Source organism: Trichosurus vulpecula, chromosome 7, assembly GCF_011100635.1.
Source record: "Trichosurus vulpecula isolate mTriVul1 chromosome 7, mTriVul1.pri, whole genome shotgun sequence".
NCBI classification, from domain to species: Eukaryota; Metazoa; Chordata; class Mammalia; order Diprotodontia; family Phalangeridae; genus Trichosurus; species Trichosurus vulpecula.
In genome coordinates, this window is record NC_050579.1 from 97,867,391 (window position 1) to 97,883,858 (window position 16,468).

Below are 16,468 nucleotides of genomic sequence, written 5' to 3' on the forward strand. Positions count from 1 at the left end.
GGAGTGGAAAAAGTTTAAGAAGCCTTGCTCAATGGGCAGCTAGGTAGCACAGTAGATAGAGTGCTGGGCCTGGAGTCAGGAAGATTCTTCTTTTTCAGTTCAAACTGGCCTCAGTTATTTACTATCTGTGTGACCCTTGGCAACTCACTTAACCCTGTTTGCCTCAGTTCCCTCATCTGTCAAATGAGCTAGAAAAGGAAATGGCAAACCCCTCTACTATCTTTGCCAAGAAAACCCCAAATGGGGTCACAAAGAGTTGCACACAATTGAACAAGGCCTGCAGGTTCTGGATACGATTGAGTCACATGTCTGTGGCTCCAGAGAGATCTCCCATTGGCCATTCAAAAGTTTGCACCTTACCTCTTCCACTTGGCTCTCCATTCAGTTTGTAAATTGTTTCTCTAGCCTATCAGTCTTTCTCTGGCTTGGCAGGCTCAGAGATCTCAGGAGTAACATCCCTCTGCATGTATGCTGCCCTCAGCCATCACAGGGCTTCACAAAACTACCTGCATATGATGGTGTTAGGTCTGGATTTAAAAAAATACTATTTTACTTTATTCCTTCAAAGAGGGAGAAACCAAGCTATGGAAGCAATGCTTTTGAGGACGATAAAGTAACCTAGAACATTCATGGTTGCAAGTCGCTGCTGGAGAGGCCACCAGAATTCTGGGAAATTCAGTAGGTTAGCAGGTATAACTGTCAGAAATATGAAATAAAACTTAGAGAGGCCAAAAGATTTGAAATAAGAATGTGGTCAGATACATAGCTTTTATGAACTTCCAGCAGAATGGAATCATGCATCAAAATAGCAGCATACCCTTTTTCTGTTGGGGTTGTTTTCCCAACAGCCTCTACCATTTCCCATCAATTTCTATTTCAGTTTCCAAAGTGAATAATAGCCTAACAGAAATAGCTGATGCTTATTTGTTTCATGGAACATTTGAGCTCTGTATCATTCTAGGCACTCTGATTCCCATTTGCAGAGTCTCCCTGTGTGTGGCCTTTGGACTACTTAGGAATCTTTTTAAATCATCAGATTGAATTTTCTTCTGCACTGGGCAAGCTTGTTTGATGGAACTGCCCACTTGGGTAGGACTGAAGGGAGCCAAAAGAAGCAATAGTAATCTAGAACTCTTTTACTGGATATCTTAATTTGGGATGTTTGCATGTTTGTAGCTTTTCCCCTTTTGAATGCTACTTCCCTCACAAATATGCATTATCCAGGCAAGTATCTTCTACACAAGAGGACTTGGGGGTGGGGAGGGTTTTCTGATTCTTTTAAAATTAGAGCTGCCTGTTGGCAATAACCTCTTTTCTGCATCTTAATTTAACCATTGGTTAAAGAAGGATAGTAATGTTCATGCTATTCACAGTGATGCAATAGCTTTTGTTGGTTGTCATTATGTGTTTTTTAATTTTTTTAACTGTAAAAGTAAAATCAATGCTTGTTACCAATATTTCAGGAAGCCATGTAACCTTTAAAAAATTTTAGATTATGATTTTCTGAAGTGGTGAGGGAAATAAATACCTTTGGTGCTCTGCTTTTGAGTTGGGTACTGTAGAAACAGAGAAAACAATCAGGTCTCTAAAGAAATCTTATTATATTTGAGCTTAACAAGTCTGACCTTGTCACTTTCCTGCTTGAGAGCCTTCAGCGACTCCCTGTCACTTTAGAATAAAATACAGATAGACTCCTCACCTTGACCTTTAAACTCTTTCATGATGTAGCTCCAACCCATCTTTCTGGTGTTATTTCACATTACTTCCATTCAGTATACTCTATGCTGAAGCCAATCTGACTTACTTGCTGTTCCCCAGCCCAGCATTCCTTCTTCTGCATCCCTGTTCTAACATAGTCTATCCATCATGCCCAGAATGCACTCGCTCCTCACTTCTGCTTCTTAGAACTTCCAGCTTCCTTCAAAGCTTAGCTTATGTGCCATCTCCTATTGGAAAGCTTTTCTTGATTCCTCTAATTCCTAGTGCTATCCTTCTTTCCAAATTATCTTGAATTGAATTGTATCTGTGTAATCATCGTCCCGAAGCTTATTAGTATGGCACTCTCTCCTCACTGGTGGAGATGAATGCCCTCTGTGAGGGGTGGGATGGAGTTGGCAAGTGTGAGAGCTCCAACCTTCTTCAGCCTTCTTCAGGACTATTCAAGCTTTGAATTACATTGTGTGCTTTTGTCCTCCAGCTTTGAGAAGGAAGATAGTACAGGCCAACTGTACTTAGGTTGCTGAAGGAGAAGATTCTGGGCAGATAAGAGAGGAGCTCCATCATGTCCCTATCTCCAGCTTGCCGTACTAGAGACTTCAGAGAGTTTCCCTTTGGATGAGATCTAGAAATCTCTTGGTTAAGCTGAGTTAACTCATTCCCAGTGAGAGAGCTCCTTCATTCTGTTTTGTCTAGAATATATTCTCCTATGTAACTTTCTCTGATTTCTGTTTTGCTATGATTTGGATAAGTGGATTTCTTTGTCATTCACTTTGTGTATTCATTGTGGAATTAGTATTAGGTGTGAAAAATTAGCTATAGTGCTTGACTCCTCCTTACCCCCCCCCCCCAATATAATGACATAGTGATCAGAAGTTAGATGGAACCCAATCATATTCCCTAGACTAACAATTTTTAAGGTAGCAGATAGATATAATTTTAGCTACCTCTCCCTGAGGAGAGCAAAGTGATGGCCTCTGGGTCCAACTTCCTGCTTCCCCTTCTGGCAGGAATTAAAACCTCCCTTGGAGAAAAGTGGGGGGGAGAAGAAGCTGTGAAGAAGAGATGTGTATTCTGCCTCCCTCTGAGCCATACAAGGCATGGGGGGTGGGGGTGGGAGTGGACAACCCTATGAAATGCCTGGAACATTGCACCATGTGGGGCCTTTCCTTCATCTGTGTATGTATGTTGTATCCTCCAGCTCTGCTAGGTAAGCCTTTAACTTTAACTATCTGGGAACCAAATCATCACACTGCTTCCTGCATAGCTGCATAGGAGGTTGGGTATTAGCTGCTAATATTTCTTTGAAGTTCATTGAGACATTTCAGAATTTAACTAAAGTGTCAATTGTTTTGCTGTCTTGAAAGTGTTAGCAGTCCCTTAGGTAGAGAGTGTTGTGCTATGAAAAGAACCTTGGACTAGGGGTTAGGAGACCCGGACATCAGCCCACACGATCTTGGCCAAGTCATTGCCTCCCTAGACCCATTTACTTATCTTCAGAATAAAGAGGTTGTAGTTGTCCAATGGAAGGACAGCAGGTGGACAAAATGGAACATAACAATGTAATGGTGTAATACAATTAAGAAAGATAACTGTAAAGAACAACATAATTACATAAACAAAATATTGTGAAACAGAAAAACAGAATTATAAGAGCAATCTCTATAACTCTTTAAACTATGTAAACAAAAAAAACTAGATGGAAAAAGAGGAGAAGGGATGGAAAAGACAAAAGTTTTATTTAATGATAAAATATACATTATGGTTATGCTTATTTATATAACAGAATTTCCGAGTTAGAAGTTCTACCTGCTAGTCCAACCTATGCATGAAAAAAAGAATCCCCACTTACAATGTATCTAACAGATCTTTACTTGCGGACCTTTAATGACAGGGAATCCATTACTTTTTGAGACAGCCCCTTCCATTTTTTAATAACTCTAATTGTTAGGCAATTTCCTCTTATATCAAGCCTAAATTTGCCTCTGAGACTTTGACCCCATTATCTCTGGATCAAATATCCTTATCTGGATCTCTGTTTTCTGTTTGGCTTTTAAAACCCTTGTAACCTGGCCCCTTGCTAAGGGTCCAGTGTTTTCACTCTTCACTTCACATTCTCCACAATCCAGTGACACTGGCCTGCTGGCTTTTCCTTGCACAAGACACCCCATCTCTCTGCCTTAGTACATTTTCCCTGGCTGTCCTCCATGCCTAAAATGCCCTCCCTCTTCATCTCTGTCTCCTGGCTTCCATGACTTTCTTCAAGGGTCAGCTGAAATCGTCCCACTTTCTGCAAAAAGCCTTTCTCTGTCCTCTGTATTGCTAGTGCCTTCGCTCTGAGATTACCTTCCATCTACACATATATACTTTGTATAGACAGAGTTTTTATGCTGTCTCTCCCTTTAGAATGTGAGCGCCTTGGGGGCAGGGACTGTTTTTGCCTTGCTTTGTATACTGAGTGCTTAGCACAGTGCCCAGCACATAGTGGGCACTTCATAAATATTTGAGGACCACCTGATTGGGGCTAAGCAGAACAAGTCTTATACAGCAAGCCTTCTAAAATTTAAAAACAGATATTACATCCTCCCAAGTCTTCTCCTTTCTAAGTTAAACAATCCTAGTAATAAAAATAGTAATAGTAGTAGTAAATAATATTAGTAATAATAATAGCTAGGGGCAGCGAGGCGGCGCAGTGAGTAGAGCCCCAGCCCCGGAGTCAAGAGGATCTGAGTTCAAATCAGTCCGGCCTTAGACACTTGACACAAGACACACTTACTAGCTGTGCGACCTTGGGCAAGTCACTTAACCCCAATTGCCTTGCCTTCCTCCCTCCAAAAAAAAAAATAATAGCTAGCCTTTATATAGAGCCTTAAGGTTTGTAAAGTGCTTTATAAAGATTATCTCACATTATCCTCACAACAACCCTGAGAGGTAGGGGTCTATTGGGATAATAATTTTATATCTGAGAAAAATGAAGAAGATGGAAGTTAAAGACTTTCTCAGGGCCACACAGCTAATAAATGGATTTGAATTCAGGTCTTCCTGATTCCAGATCCAGCACTTTGTCTACTAGGCCACCTAGTTGTCTTCACCATCCTTTCCGGAACCTCTCCTGTGTATCCATGTTTTTCCTAAACTATGGCACCCAGAATTGAACATGGTGTACCAAATATGATCTGAACAAGGTAAGCAGGCAAGCAATGAAGGCAAGAAGCATTGAGTTGGTGCTTATTCTGTGCCGGGCACTGTGCCAAACAAGCACAAAGACCAGTCTATGCCCTCAAGAAGCTTACATTTGAATGAGAGAAGGATAATCCATAAAAGGGAGCTGAAAAGCACAGGCGTGGGTAGCAAAGTCTGAGAAATCAGAAACACAGCTGGGATCAGGATGAAGCAAGCCTGTCCTGGGCCAGAAAGAGTTCAGCACTACTGAATGGGGGAAAGAGTTTGGATTGGTGGAAGGATGAGAAGGTAGCTGAGTCATGGTGGCACAATGTAGGAGAACGATTACCTCCTTATTCCTGAACACTGTCTTAGTGTAATCCAGGAATGAATTAGCTTTTTGGCTGACATACAATACTGTTGATTCAACTGATTTATTGACTTGAAAACTGTTTAAAAAAAAAAACCTTCTTCAGCCAAACTACTGTCTCACCATGCTTCCCCTATTATGAACCTGTGAGTTTTTTTTTAACCTGACTGTAAAACTTTATATTTATTCTAATTAAATTTTGTCGTATTCAGTTTGGCTCCATGTTGGAATCTCTCGAGATCTTTTTGGATCCTGACTCTGTCACCCAGGGTTAGTTTTACCCTCCAGTTTTGTGTCCTATGCAAATTTGACAATCTTGCCATCTCTGCCTTTAACATTTTATCAGTGATTTGATAAACAGGGATGTTTGGCCCTATCCTATTTAACATTTTATCAGTGATTTGATAAGCCGGGTAGGGCCAAACATATCCCTGGGGCACCCTCCTTTCCAGCTGACATTGAACCTCTAAGGACTACTTCTTAAGTCAGGTCATTCAGCTAAGTCTGATTCTACCCATCTCTTTCATAAGAATAATATTCAGGCTTCCCTACAATTGAGGTAAACTGTATTTACAACATTCCTCTGATATACTGACTTGTTAACCCTTTCAAAAAAAGGAAATAAGACTAGTTTGATATTTGTTACAAAGGAGGGCTTCTATTCAGTGCGAGGGGGATGAACAGGTGGGTAGTGATTGAGAAGAAAGAGGAGGAAGAGGAGAGGAAGAAGGAGAAGAAGAAGAAGAGAAGAAGCTTATTGTTATGATGATGATCATAGGATAATAGAGTTAGTGCTGGAAGGAAACCTACAGGGTGTTCCTAAAGTCTGGACACAGGCAAAAATGCATATTTTCAAGAAATGAAATGAATGAAATTTTCAACATTTTACATCTTCGATATGATTTCCATCGTTTGTGATGCTAAGGTTGATGCACTTTGCAAGATTCACGTGAACTCGATGCAATAACTCCACATTGCCATCAATTTTAGCACGTTCACTCTTTATGCATTCAATCAAGTGTGTCGCATCTGTGATTTTCTTTGAGTGCACCTTCTCCTTTAGCATACCCCAGAAAGAGAAGTCAAGGGGGCTAAGGTCTGTTAATATTCCAATTAAATAAATAAAATGTTGTTGAAAATTTTTTCCTATGTATCCAGACTTTAGGGACATCCTGTAGAGATCATCTAATCCTGCCATGTCAGTATATGGAGGAGTCAGGAACTCAAACAGGCACCAATGACCTTGCTCCCTGCCTTTAGTTTTTGTTCAGGGTTGGGGAATCTGCTGCCTTGAGGCCACATGTGGCCCCCTAGGCCCCTTAAGTGTGGCCCTTTGATAAAAAAGATTTGTTCTGTAAAACCTGGACTCAGTCAAAAGGCCACACTCAAGGACCTAGAAGGCCACATGTGGCCTCAAGGCCTCAGGTTCCCCACCCCTAGTTTATACCTTCTCTGCATCCATTCATGTACCTGGGAAAATGGAAGAGACTTATACTTTAAAAACTGAAGAACACTTGAAACTTTGAACTGTTTGGTGGCTATTGGGCAAATAATCATCATCTTATAGTTTAATGTTCAGAAAAGAAAATTAGATAAGTAGATAATCTCCATATTCTAGGATAAGGTCTCTAACTGAGGAACCCAAGTCCAGAATTAGAAAGTATGGTCCAAAAAAAAAAAAACAACAACAAAACGGCTAAGCCTGAGGCCACCAGCAAACTGGAACAACCATGCTCTTCATTCTAAAGATCTTGGCACCTCCAGCTAGATAAAGCAAAGAAAGCCCTGAGACTCTGAAGGAACAGGACTACATACTTAGGTTTTCTGCTGGTCCTAGCTCAAGGGTCTGCCTCTTCCAAAAGTCAGGAAAATGCCTACCTATAGCTTTCAAGCTAAGAACTTTTGAGAATTACGGACTCTTCTTGGATTTAGTGGCTGTTACTGCAGATTTGTGAAGATCTACTATGCTATTGCGAAATCGCTCCATAATCCATTTACGAAACCATTTTACTTCAGGCCCTCATTATTTACTTACTTCTCACTGGGACTATCTCAATAATCTATTCATTAGTCTCTTCTGTGTCCTATTTCTCCACCCCCTACTCCCCACCTCATTTCATTTCCCACCATCTACTCTGCTTGGCGGCTTTGGAACCACAGACTTCCCCCAGGATAATCGCCAGAAATCTTGTCATGGAGATTGCTTCAGCTTTGGTGCTCACCGCTTCATCAGCACCTTTAGTTGCCTCTTCCCTCTGACTGGGGACCCCTTCCCAAAACCCTCCTTCATAAAGAGCTCAGAATTTCCAACCACCTCCTCATTTTCCTTCTTTGCTTCTACTCCATCCTTTCCCCAACCTGGTGGCTGCCCTCTCACCCTTTTACAACTTCTTTTTTGTGTATTATCTTCCTCCATTATATTGTAAACTCCTTGAGGGCAGGGACTGTCTTTCTTCTTTGTATCCCCAGGGCTTATAGGCACCAATAAAATGTTTATTGACTAACTATTTATCCTCCCACCAGTGGCCAAACTGATATTATTAAGCCGCAGGTCTGACACAATATTTAATTCCTTATTTCAAGAAACCTCAGCAGCCATTGGTTCTTTTTCAAAAATGAAATTACATTTTGTTTTATTTGCTGATCGACATTCTCTCACTCCTACCTACTTTCCCCCTACTGAGAAAGCCACTGGATCTTTATTACAACTAAAATGAAACAAATTTCCATTCATCTTAAACTCAACATGCCCCAAATTGAACTCATTACCTTTCCCCTCATGCCCTCTTGCCAACTTCTCTATTACTGTTGAGGGAACCACCATCTCCCTAGTCACTCAGGTTCTCACCTACATGTCAGCTCCTCCCTTTCTCTCATTCTCCATGTCCAATTTGTTTCCAATCTGTTGATTTTATCTTTGCAACATCTCTTGAGTTCAACTCCTCTCCTCTGACACTGGCTTCAACTCTATAGATAATTAGACTACTGCAATAGCCTGCTGGTTGGTCTTCTATTTCTCTCCAAACCAGCTCATCCTCCACTCAGCTGTCTAAGTAATCTTCCTAAAGTATAGAGTCTGGCCATAATAATAAATAAATAAAATATAATATTAAATAAACAATAATAAAGTCCAACTATATTATTCCCCCCATTCAAAAAACTCCTATCACTTCTAGGATAAAATATAAAATCCTCTGATTGGTGTTAAAATCTCTTCCTAACCTGGCCCTCCTACCTTTCTAGTCTTCTCACACCTTACAACCTCTACCCCACAGTACTCTGTGATCCAGTAACACTGACCTCCTAGCTATTCCTCAAACAAAACACCCCATCTTCTGACGATGAGCATTTTGGCTGTACTCCATACCTGGAACATTCTCCCTTTTCATCTCTGCTCCTGGTTTCCTTCAAGTCCCACCTTCTACAAGAAAGATTTTCGTGATTCCCCCCTTAATTCTAGTACCATTCCACTGTAGATCATTCCAAATTTATCCTGAATATAGCTTGTATGTACACAGTTGTTTATATATTGTGTTCTCTATTAGACTGTGAACTCTTTGAGATCAGAGACTGCCTTTTAGCGTTCTTTGTACCCCCAGCACTTAGCACTGTGCCTGGCACACAGTAGGAAAGCAATAAAGGTTTATTGACTGACGGCTTGACATTTAAAGATCTTTACAACAAGGCTTCAACCTGTATTTGCAGGTTGATTACACATCATGTACTTGATATTTCTCCCAAGCTAGTTTACTTGCTAGTCCTCATATGAATGGGTTCAATACAATAACAACATATGTAGGGGTTGGAGGGGGAGAGAAAAAAGCACTGAATTTGGAAAATGAGCACTGAGTTTCTGATATCTAGCATGTTTGTCACTCTGGGCAATTATTTTTTTTCCCTGGTCCTTACTTTTCCCATCTGTAAAATGAGAGATTGGACAAGATTGACTTATCCTCCATTGTGGAGAAGGGTCCTATTTTCCCTATCACCACCAGCAACAACTGCTGATCAACTGCCACCAATAGGCAGATAAGTACAGGAGCACTGAGAATGGCAACATCTTCTCCCCCACCCCCACCCCCCACCCCTTTCCTGCTTCCAGACTAGCCCTCACATCCATCCTCTGGGGAAATAAACTGCTATGGAGAAAGGGTCATTCATGGCCACCAACTCCCACCCACAAGGCAGACAAACAAGCTTTCCCGAAGTAACAAAACACCCTGAAGGAGAGACAAGAGGCAGCATGTGACAGGCAAGGACCACCATCACCATCACCACACCTTGACCACCCTTTCACCTCAGATCCTGATGGAGATAGCTCAGGACCCCAAACCTGAGAGTCTTGGGAATGGTAATGCTTCCAGTCCATTGCCTGAAGCAACCCTTGTGGAATGAAGCCTGGCCACTCCTCCTATAGATGCTATAGCCCCATCTACTGAAGATTTAGAAAAGAAAGTTCTTGTCACCACGGTCTTTGGCATTGTCAAATGATTCAGCATCAGAAACTGATGTGATCTTATCAATGGAGATGATGTTAAAGAAGAAGCATCACTTTGCCTTTGCACCCTAAGGACCCATAGGACCTTTCCATCTGACTTGCAGCTGAAACCTTCCATATGTGTTGTCTCTCCCTAATGTGACCTCCTTGAGAGCAAAGGGCTGTCTTGCTTTTCAATCTGTATCCTCGGCATTTGGTGCAGTACAGTGCTTTGCACATGGTAAATGTTTAATAAATGTTTTCTTCATTTATTTATTCATCTGTTGATCCAACCATTCATTCATCCATCCACCAATCCATCCATCATTCATGACTTCATCTATTCATCCAACTATTCATTTATTCATCCATCCAACCAACCATTCATCCTTCCAACTTTTCATTTAGTCATCCATCCAACCATTCATTCATCCACCCATCCACCTACCAATCCATCCATCCATCCATCCATGCATCCATCCATCCATTTAGTACACCATGCTAGGAGTTCAAGGTGTCTTGGGCTCTCTGCTAGGCAGCCAGTGGATTTTAGTATTAAATTCATGCAGTGGCTAGATAATACCAGATCTTCGAAGTCTAAGGCCCTACTAGCAATACAGGGTGTCCCTAAAGTCTGCATACATAGGGGGAAAATGCATATTTTGAAATATTTGGAATATTAACAGACCTTAGCCCCCTTGACTTCTTTTTCTGGGGTATGCTAAAGAAGTTGTACTCAATGAAAATCACAGATGCAACACACTTGATTGAATGCATAAAGAGTTAATGTGCTAAAATTGACGGCAATGTGGAGTTATTTCATTGAGTTCATGTGAATCTTGCAAAGCGCATCAACCTTTGCATCAGAAATGATGGAAATCATATTGAAGATGTTATTTGTTAATATTCCAAGTAAATAAAATGTTCAAAATTTCATTCATTTCATTTCTTGAAAATATGCATTTTTTGCCTATGTGTCCTGACTTCAGGAACACCCTGTATATACTTTACATCTACATGCCTGCCCCTCCTCACTCCTAACCCAATAGGGTGCTCTCAAGGGAAAGTGGGCCCTAGGGCACGTGCCCCAGCAGAGGCGTGATAGCGCGTCTGCGCAGATGTGGACTTGGGCTGGGGTGGGGGAGGGGAAGAGGAGGCCTTGGGGGCGGGGCCAGAGCTCGCGATGCTCAGGCACCGGAAGGAGAAGGGCGGAACCTTGCAGCCGGCAGCCCTGCCCGCGACCGTATTCCGGTTGCACCGCACCGGCACCTTTCTCTCTGGTTTCGTTGTTTCCAGCCGGTCTCAGTTGGTGGACGGCTCGGCCGCCATCGAGCTATGGAGCCCGTGGGCTCGGGGCCCGGGGGGCTCCCCGACTCTTTGGAGCAGCCCGCGGCCCCGGACAACCGGCTGTTTCTTGTGAAAGGTGCGCGCGGCAGCTGAAGGTCCCCAGGAGCCTTGAGCTCGGCCCTTGGCGCGGCCACTGCTCCAGGCCGCCGGGGCCGCTGCGCTCTGCCTGGAGGACGAGCGGGTTGTGTCGGTGATTGTGGGAGGCGTGTGCCATTGTGCGCCCCCCAACGCCTCCCAGCAGACCCTCCCCTCCTCCTGGCCGCGACCCGCAGTCAGAGACTGATCCGCTCTGAGCCTCAGTTTCCTCGTCTGTAGAGCAACCACATAATCCAAGGACCCTTTCAGCCCTCCCCGAAGCCCTTGGTGTTTTTGCGGGGGGGGGGGGAGCTTTGGGGAGAGGAGGAAGGCGGGCAGGCTGCTCTCCATGTACCCCCGCCCCCAAAGCCACCACCCGGCCCTGACAGTGGGGTCTGGTGTGCTGAAGGCACCTTAGATATAACCATAGTAACTCACGTTCTTGTAGGGCTTTAAGGCTCGCAACAACCCTAGGAGGTGGGTGCGGATGCCGTCATCAATCACCGTGGATGTTGCGGCTTTGATGTTTGTAACCCTCTGCAACAGAAGAGGACACAGGCCCAGAAAAATGAAGCAGCTTGCCCAAGGTCAAAGCACTACTAAGAGGCAGAATCTAGATCTGAATCCAGGGCTTCTGACTCCCCATCTAGTGCTCGTGTCATTAAACTTGTCTTTATTGCTCGTTTCAGAATGAGCTTAATTTAATGGGAAAAAAAACAATAAAAAGAAAAAAAACCTTTTCTTTTGCACAACTGTCACCGATCTCAAACAGTTGTAATAACTTTCCATTTTCTCCTTTGCAGGATAGATGATAAACATTTCTTTCTGAGTTTTTTTAATAAATGGGAGTAGAGCATGTCTTAAATTTTCTTTGAAACTTTCTTATTTAGGCTCTTTCTGAGGTTCTTAATTTTTTAAATTTAATCTTTGGCAGGTGGAATTTTTCTTGGTACAGTTGCTGCTGCAGGAATGTTTGCTGGTTTTGTTACAACTTTGTCACTGGCCAAAAAGAAAAGCCCTCGATGGTTCAATAAGGTTTGTGATCTAAGTTAATTTGCATCTATATTATTTTCAGTAACATTTTGCTACATGGAGCGAGGATGGAGTGCGATTTTTATCTTGATGGTGTTTCCCACTGATTTAATACATCTTTGAATATGCATGGAGTCTAAAGTTCTTTTTTTATTGCTAGTTTTAAAGGGAACAAGTATTGAGTATCTACTATGTATCAGACATTTGCCAAGTGCTTTACAATTATTATCTCATTTGATTTCAAAGTAAAAATGCTTAGAAGTGCTTCCTTTAAATGTATATCCTGTTTCCAAAGAGGATTTCCATTCTAAATACAAGGTAGAGAGATGTTGTCTAGATATTTATAGTTAGGTGGATTTGGAATTGCTTAAAGGAATAGATCTGAAGATAAATAAATTGATTTCAACTTGGATGAAGATCTTGAGTAGAGGGGCCCAAGTTTCTGTCTTTAGCTGTCTGCTACTTAATATTTTTATTGATATCTTTGATGAAGACATAGATATGCCTGTTAGATTTGCAAACTACATGAAGGGGTAGTTAACACATTGGGTGAGAGACTCAGGATTCAAAGAGTTCTTGCCAATCTAGAACGATGGGCTAAATCTAATAAAAAAAATTTTTAGTAGAGGTAATTGTACCTATTTATCATATATGAGCTAGGTGAGAAGTGACAAAACAGCATTTTATGTGAAAAATGATCAGGGAATTTACTGGATTATCAACTTAATATGAAATGACGGTATTACAAGGCAGCCAAAAAAAGCTAACATGATCTTAAGCTACATTAAGAGGTAATGTCCATTCAGTGAATAGGCCTCTTTAAAAAGTTAATCAAGGGATGGCCCCTTTAATCAAAACTAAAAAAAGAATAAAATCAAACTGGGAGGGGAAGACCCTCAAGGTTCCTGGCCAAAAGAGAAATAGCCTAAAGTCATAGAGGCAGGAGATAGGGTATGGGGGAGGGATATCAAGTAAACTGGAGAGTGTGTTGAGGGGAGTAGCAGGAAAAAAAAAACTGGGAGGGTAGCAGGGAACCGGTTTGTGAAGAGCTGGACAGAAGAGTTTATAGTTGATCCTAGAGTCACTGGGATTTGTTGAGTAGAAGGGTGACATGGTCGGATGTTACTTTAGAAAAATCATTTTAGTGATTGTGGAGGAGGTCTGACTAACATTTTACATATGTTATCTAATTTGATCCTTAGAACAACCCTGTGAGGTAAGTGCTGTTATTATCCCTGTTTTACAAATAGGGGTCCAAGACTGAGAGGTTAGGTGATTTGTCTAGAGCAGGGCTGTCCAACCTTAGGTTTTTATTGAGACAATATTTTGATTTGCCGTTTTAGTGAGAGCTCTGCAGCATCTTGGCTTCCTTTACTAAAGCATTTGTGTAAATTTCTGTGCTTGCAGGCGCATAAATCGCACTGCCGCATTTTGGACAGCCCTGGTCTAGAGTCACACAGATAGAAAGTGGTTCCGATCCAGGTCCCCTAGATTTCAGGTCCAGTCCCTGAATATTGCCACCAGCCCCACAGGTGCTTATTATCTCCAGGATCAAATGTAAAACCCTTGTTTGGCATTTAAAGCTCTTCATAACTTTGGCCCTCCTTCCATCTTTCCAGTCTCCTTATGCTTCACTCCCATCCATGTACTTTTCAGCCAAGCAACAATGTTTTATTGATGTTCCTTGTACACACAACTCGGCATCTCCTAACTCCATGCTTTTTTAGGGGCCGTCCCCTGTGCTGGGATGCTCTTTTTACTCACCTCTTCCTCCTGGCTTCTCTGGCTTCAGTCCTATAACTCTTACATTAATACTACTGGTCTTTAAAGCTTTTGGTTCCTCAGACCAGCCTGTCCTCAAGGGAGTCAGTGTTCAAACGAGTCTGCGATCCAGTTCTAACCTTACTTTGAAAGAATATTTCAGGTACATGGTAGATTTTGTGGGTTAGACTGAGAATTTAATCATCATTTGTGGTAGTTCTGTGGGGAAATGTCATGAGTTCCAAACAGCTGGCTCTTAAGCTTTTCAAGCACAATCCATTCATAAACGGGGGTTCTTGTATTTTTTAGGATGATGCTTAACTATCCTGGGGACTTTGGGAGACACTGTTGTGACTTGGTATAAGGGAACAGAACCAGACTGGACCTGAAGAAACTGGGTTTTCTAGTCCTAACTCTGCAACCAGTTGACTTGACTTGGGGAAATAAGCTCCCCATACTCCCATTTACTGATCTCTCAGACAATTATTATTCTCAACTTGGTACTAGAGAGTCAGTGAATTTAACTACCAAAAAATAATTTGCTGTAAGGTTATCTACGGCATCTGGGTGGTGCAGTGGATAGAGTGAGTAAACTCATTTTCCTGAGTTCAAATGTGGCCTTGATCACTTACTAGCTATGTGACCCTGGGCAAGTCATTTAACCTTGTTTGCCTCAGTTCCTCATCTCTAAAATGAGCTAGAGAAGGAAATAGCAATATCTTTGCCAAGAAAACCCCAACTAGGATTACAACGAGTTGGATACAACTGAAAAACAACTGAATGACAAAAAGATTATCAGCAGTATTTTTTCCTGGATACCAATTCCAATCGTTTTCTGAGGTAAGGGTGAATCGTTCAAGAACTGTATATTTAATAAGGTTTTAGATAAAACTGAACTTAAGGATATGGTTAGAGACTACTGAAGGAATAATCAATTTTTAACAGTAATAGTTTCTTTCACAAATATAGGAAGAATATTTTCTTCCATTCTAAGTAATTTTTAATTGAGAAATTAGGAAGGTTGAAAGAGTACAAATTGGTAATTCAGTAAATGTTGATTGTTTGAAGGCTTACCTCTCTTTCCCCACCTACGAGTAGTAAAAAAGAAAAAGATAAAGACAAAGTTAGCCGATGAACATATTATTTTAAGTTTCTTTCATTGACCTGATTGAGAGTAAATTTCATTTTTTTAAAGGGCTACTATATTTCATATTTGTAACTAGTTTAAAATTTTAAAAATATAAGAAATATAATGGCATGTTTGTTGAAGGAAAATCTGAAAATACTTGTGTCTTGCTTGAGTTATATAAATAATTTAGAAGTTTTGGCAACTGTTGAATTAGGAAGACCTGTATTCGAGGCCTACTTCTAACACAAACTATCGGTGTGAACAGGGCAAGGTCCCTTAAGCTGTTAGTTTGTGTTGGTGGAGGGAATTTTTATAGTAGGAGCTCACCACATTGAGGTTTGAGTAAAAAACCCCAAGTCCTCCAAAATCATTGTTGTTCAAACATAAAGCAGGAAGGGATCTCTGAAGCCAGCTAGTCCAACTCCTTCATTTTATATATTAAGAAACTGAGTCTAAGAGAGGTTAAGTAGCTTGTCTGTGTCACGCAGGTAGTAAGTGGCAAAGGTGGCGTTTGAACTCAGATTCTGAGGCAAGAGCCAGCGTTCTTTCCTCTCTACCACTATCTCACCTCATACTGTAGAATGGCCAAAGGAGGGGGAAAAAACCCCCAAACTCTCAAAAGAAGCATTATTAATCTGTTGAATTGAAACTGGCTGACTTCCCAATAACTCCCCAAGTATCTACTTTATTTTTAGGTAAATAAAAGAAGCAAATTATTTAGTTTGTGATATAGCTGCAAGGTCAATCTGAAAAAAAAAATCTATATCACTACTTTGTGTTACTTTTATAAAAGTGAAAACTCTACCTGTCTTGGAAATGAGAATTGTATCACTGAGGTTACAGCATATAACAAAAATGTAAGGGAAATATGATTAAAATGTATCTTTTGAATTAGTGATTCATATCAGTTTGACTTAATTTAAATGTTCTCTGAAGATGAGATTGATGAAAGTTAATGAACTTTTGTTCTTAGTTGTCTCATTGACTTTCGATTAACTCTGAGTAAATTGCTTAATAGTCCTGTCCTTTAATTTCTATACTTGTACAAAGGATTATTAATTTTTGCCAGCTACTTCCTCAGAAAAGTATGGCTAAATCTTCAGAAGATGAAATGCACACTAATATTGAGAAAGAAATATATAATGAGTATAGAGTTATTCACAGGAGAGTAACTCAATTATTTTAGCCTTGGAAAATGCACTACAAATATCCGTAACATGCTTTGGGGATTCATAAGTAACCTTTGTGTGAAATTGCATGCAAATGTTCATTGTTTTAGTAAGGATTTTTGATATTTAATTTAAATTTTAAAATAAGTTCTATGTAATAATGAAAGAGAATAACTGTAGGGAGAATTGAATTGAATTGCCGGATAAGTCTAAAAGAAAAGATTATAATT

At 40.9% G+C, this 16,468-nt stretch overlaps 1 protein-coding gene across 1 annotated transcript in view; it reads left to right on the forward strand.

Annotated features, from left to right (window-relative positions):
* The first annotated feature begins 10,955 nt into the window (after positions 1-10,955).
* The window catches only part of TMEM242 (transmembrane protein 242), a 54,419-nt gene continuing 48,906 nt past the window's right edge, over positions 10,956-16,468 (forward strand). Inside the window, exons 1-2 of the mRNA XM_036767465.1 lie at positions 10,956-11,148; positions 12,082-12,182. Coding sequence (XP_036623360.1) covers positions 11,061-11,148; positions 12,082-12,182 — 189 coding nt within the window. The 5' untranslated portion in view covers positions 10,956-11,060. The remainder of the gene's footprint in view (positions 11,149-12,081; positions 12,183-16,468) is intronic.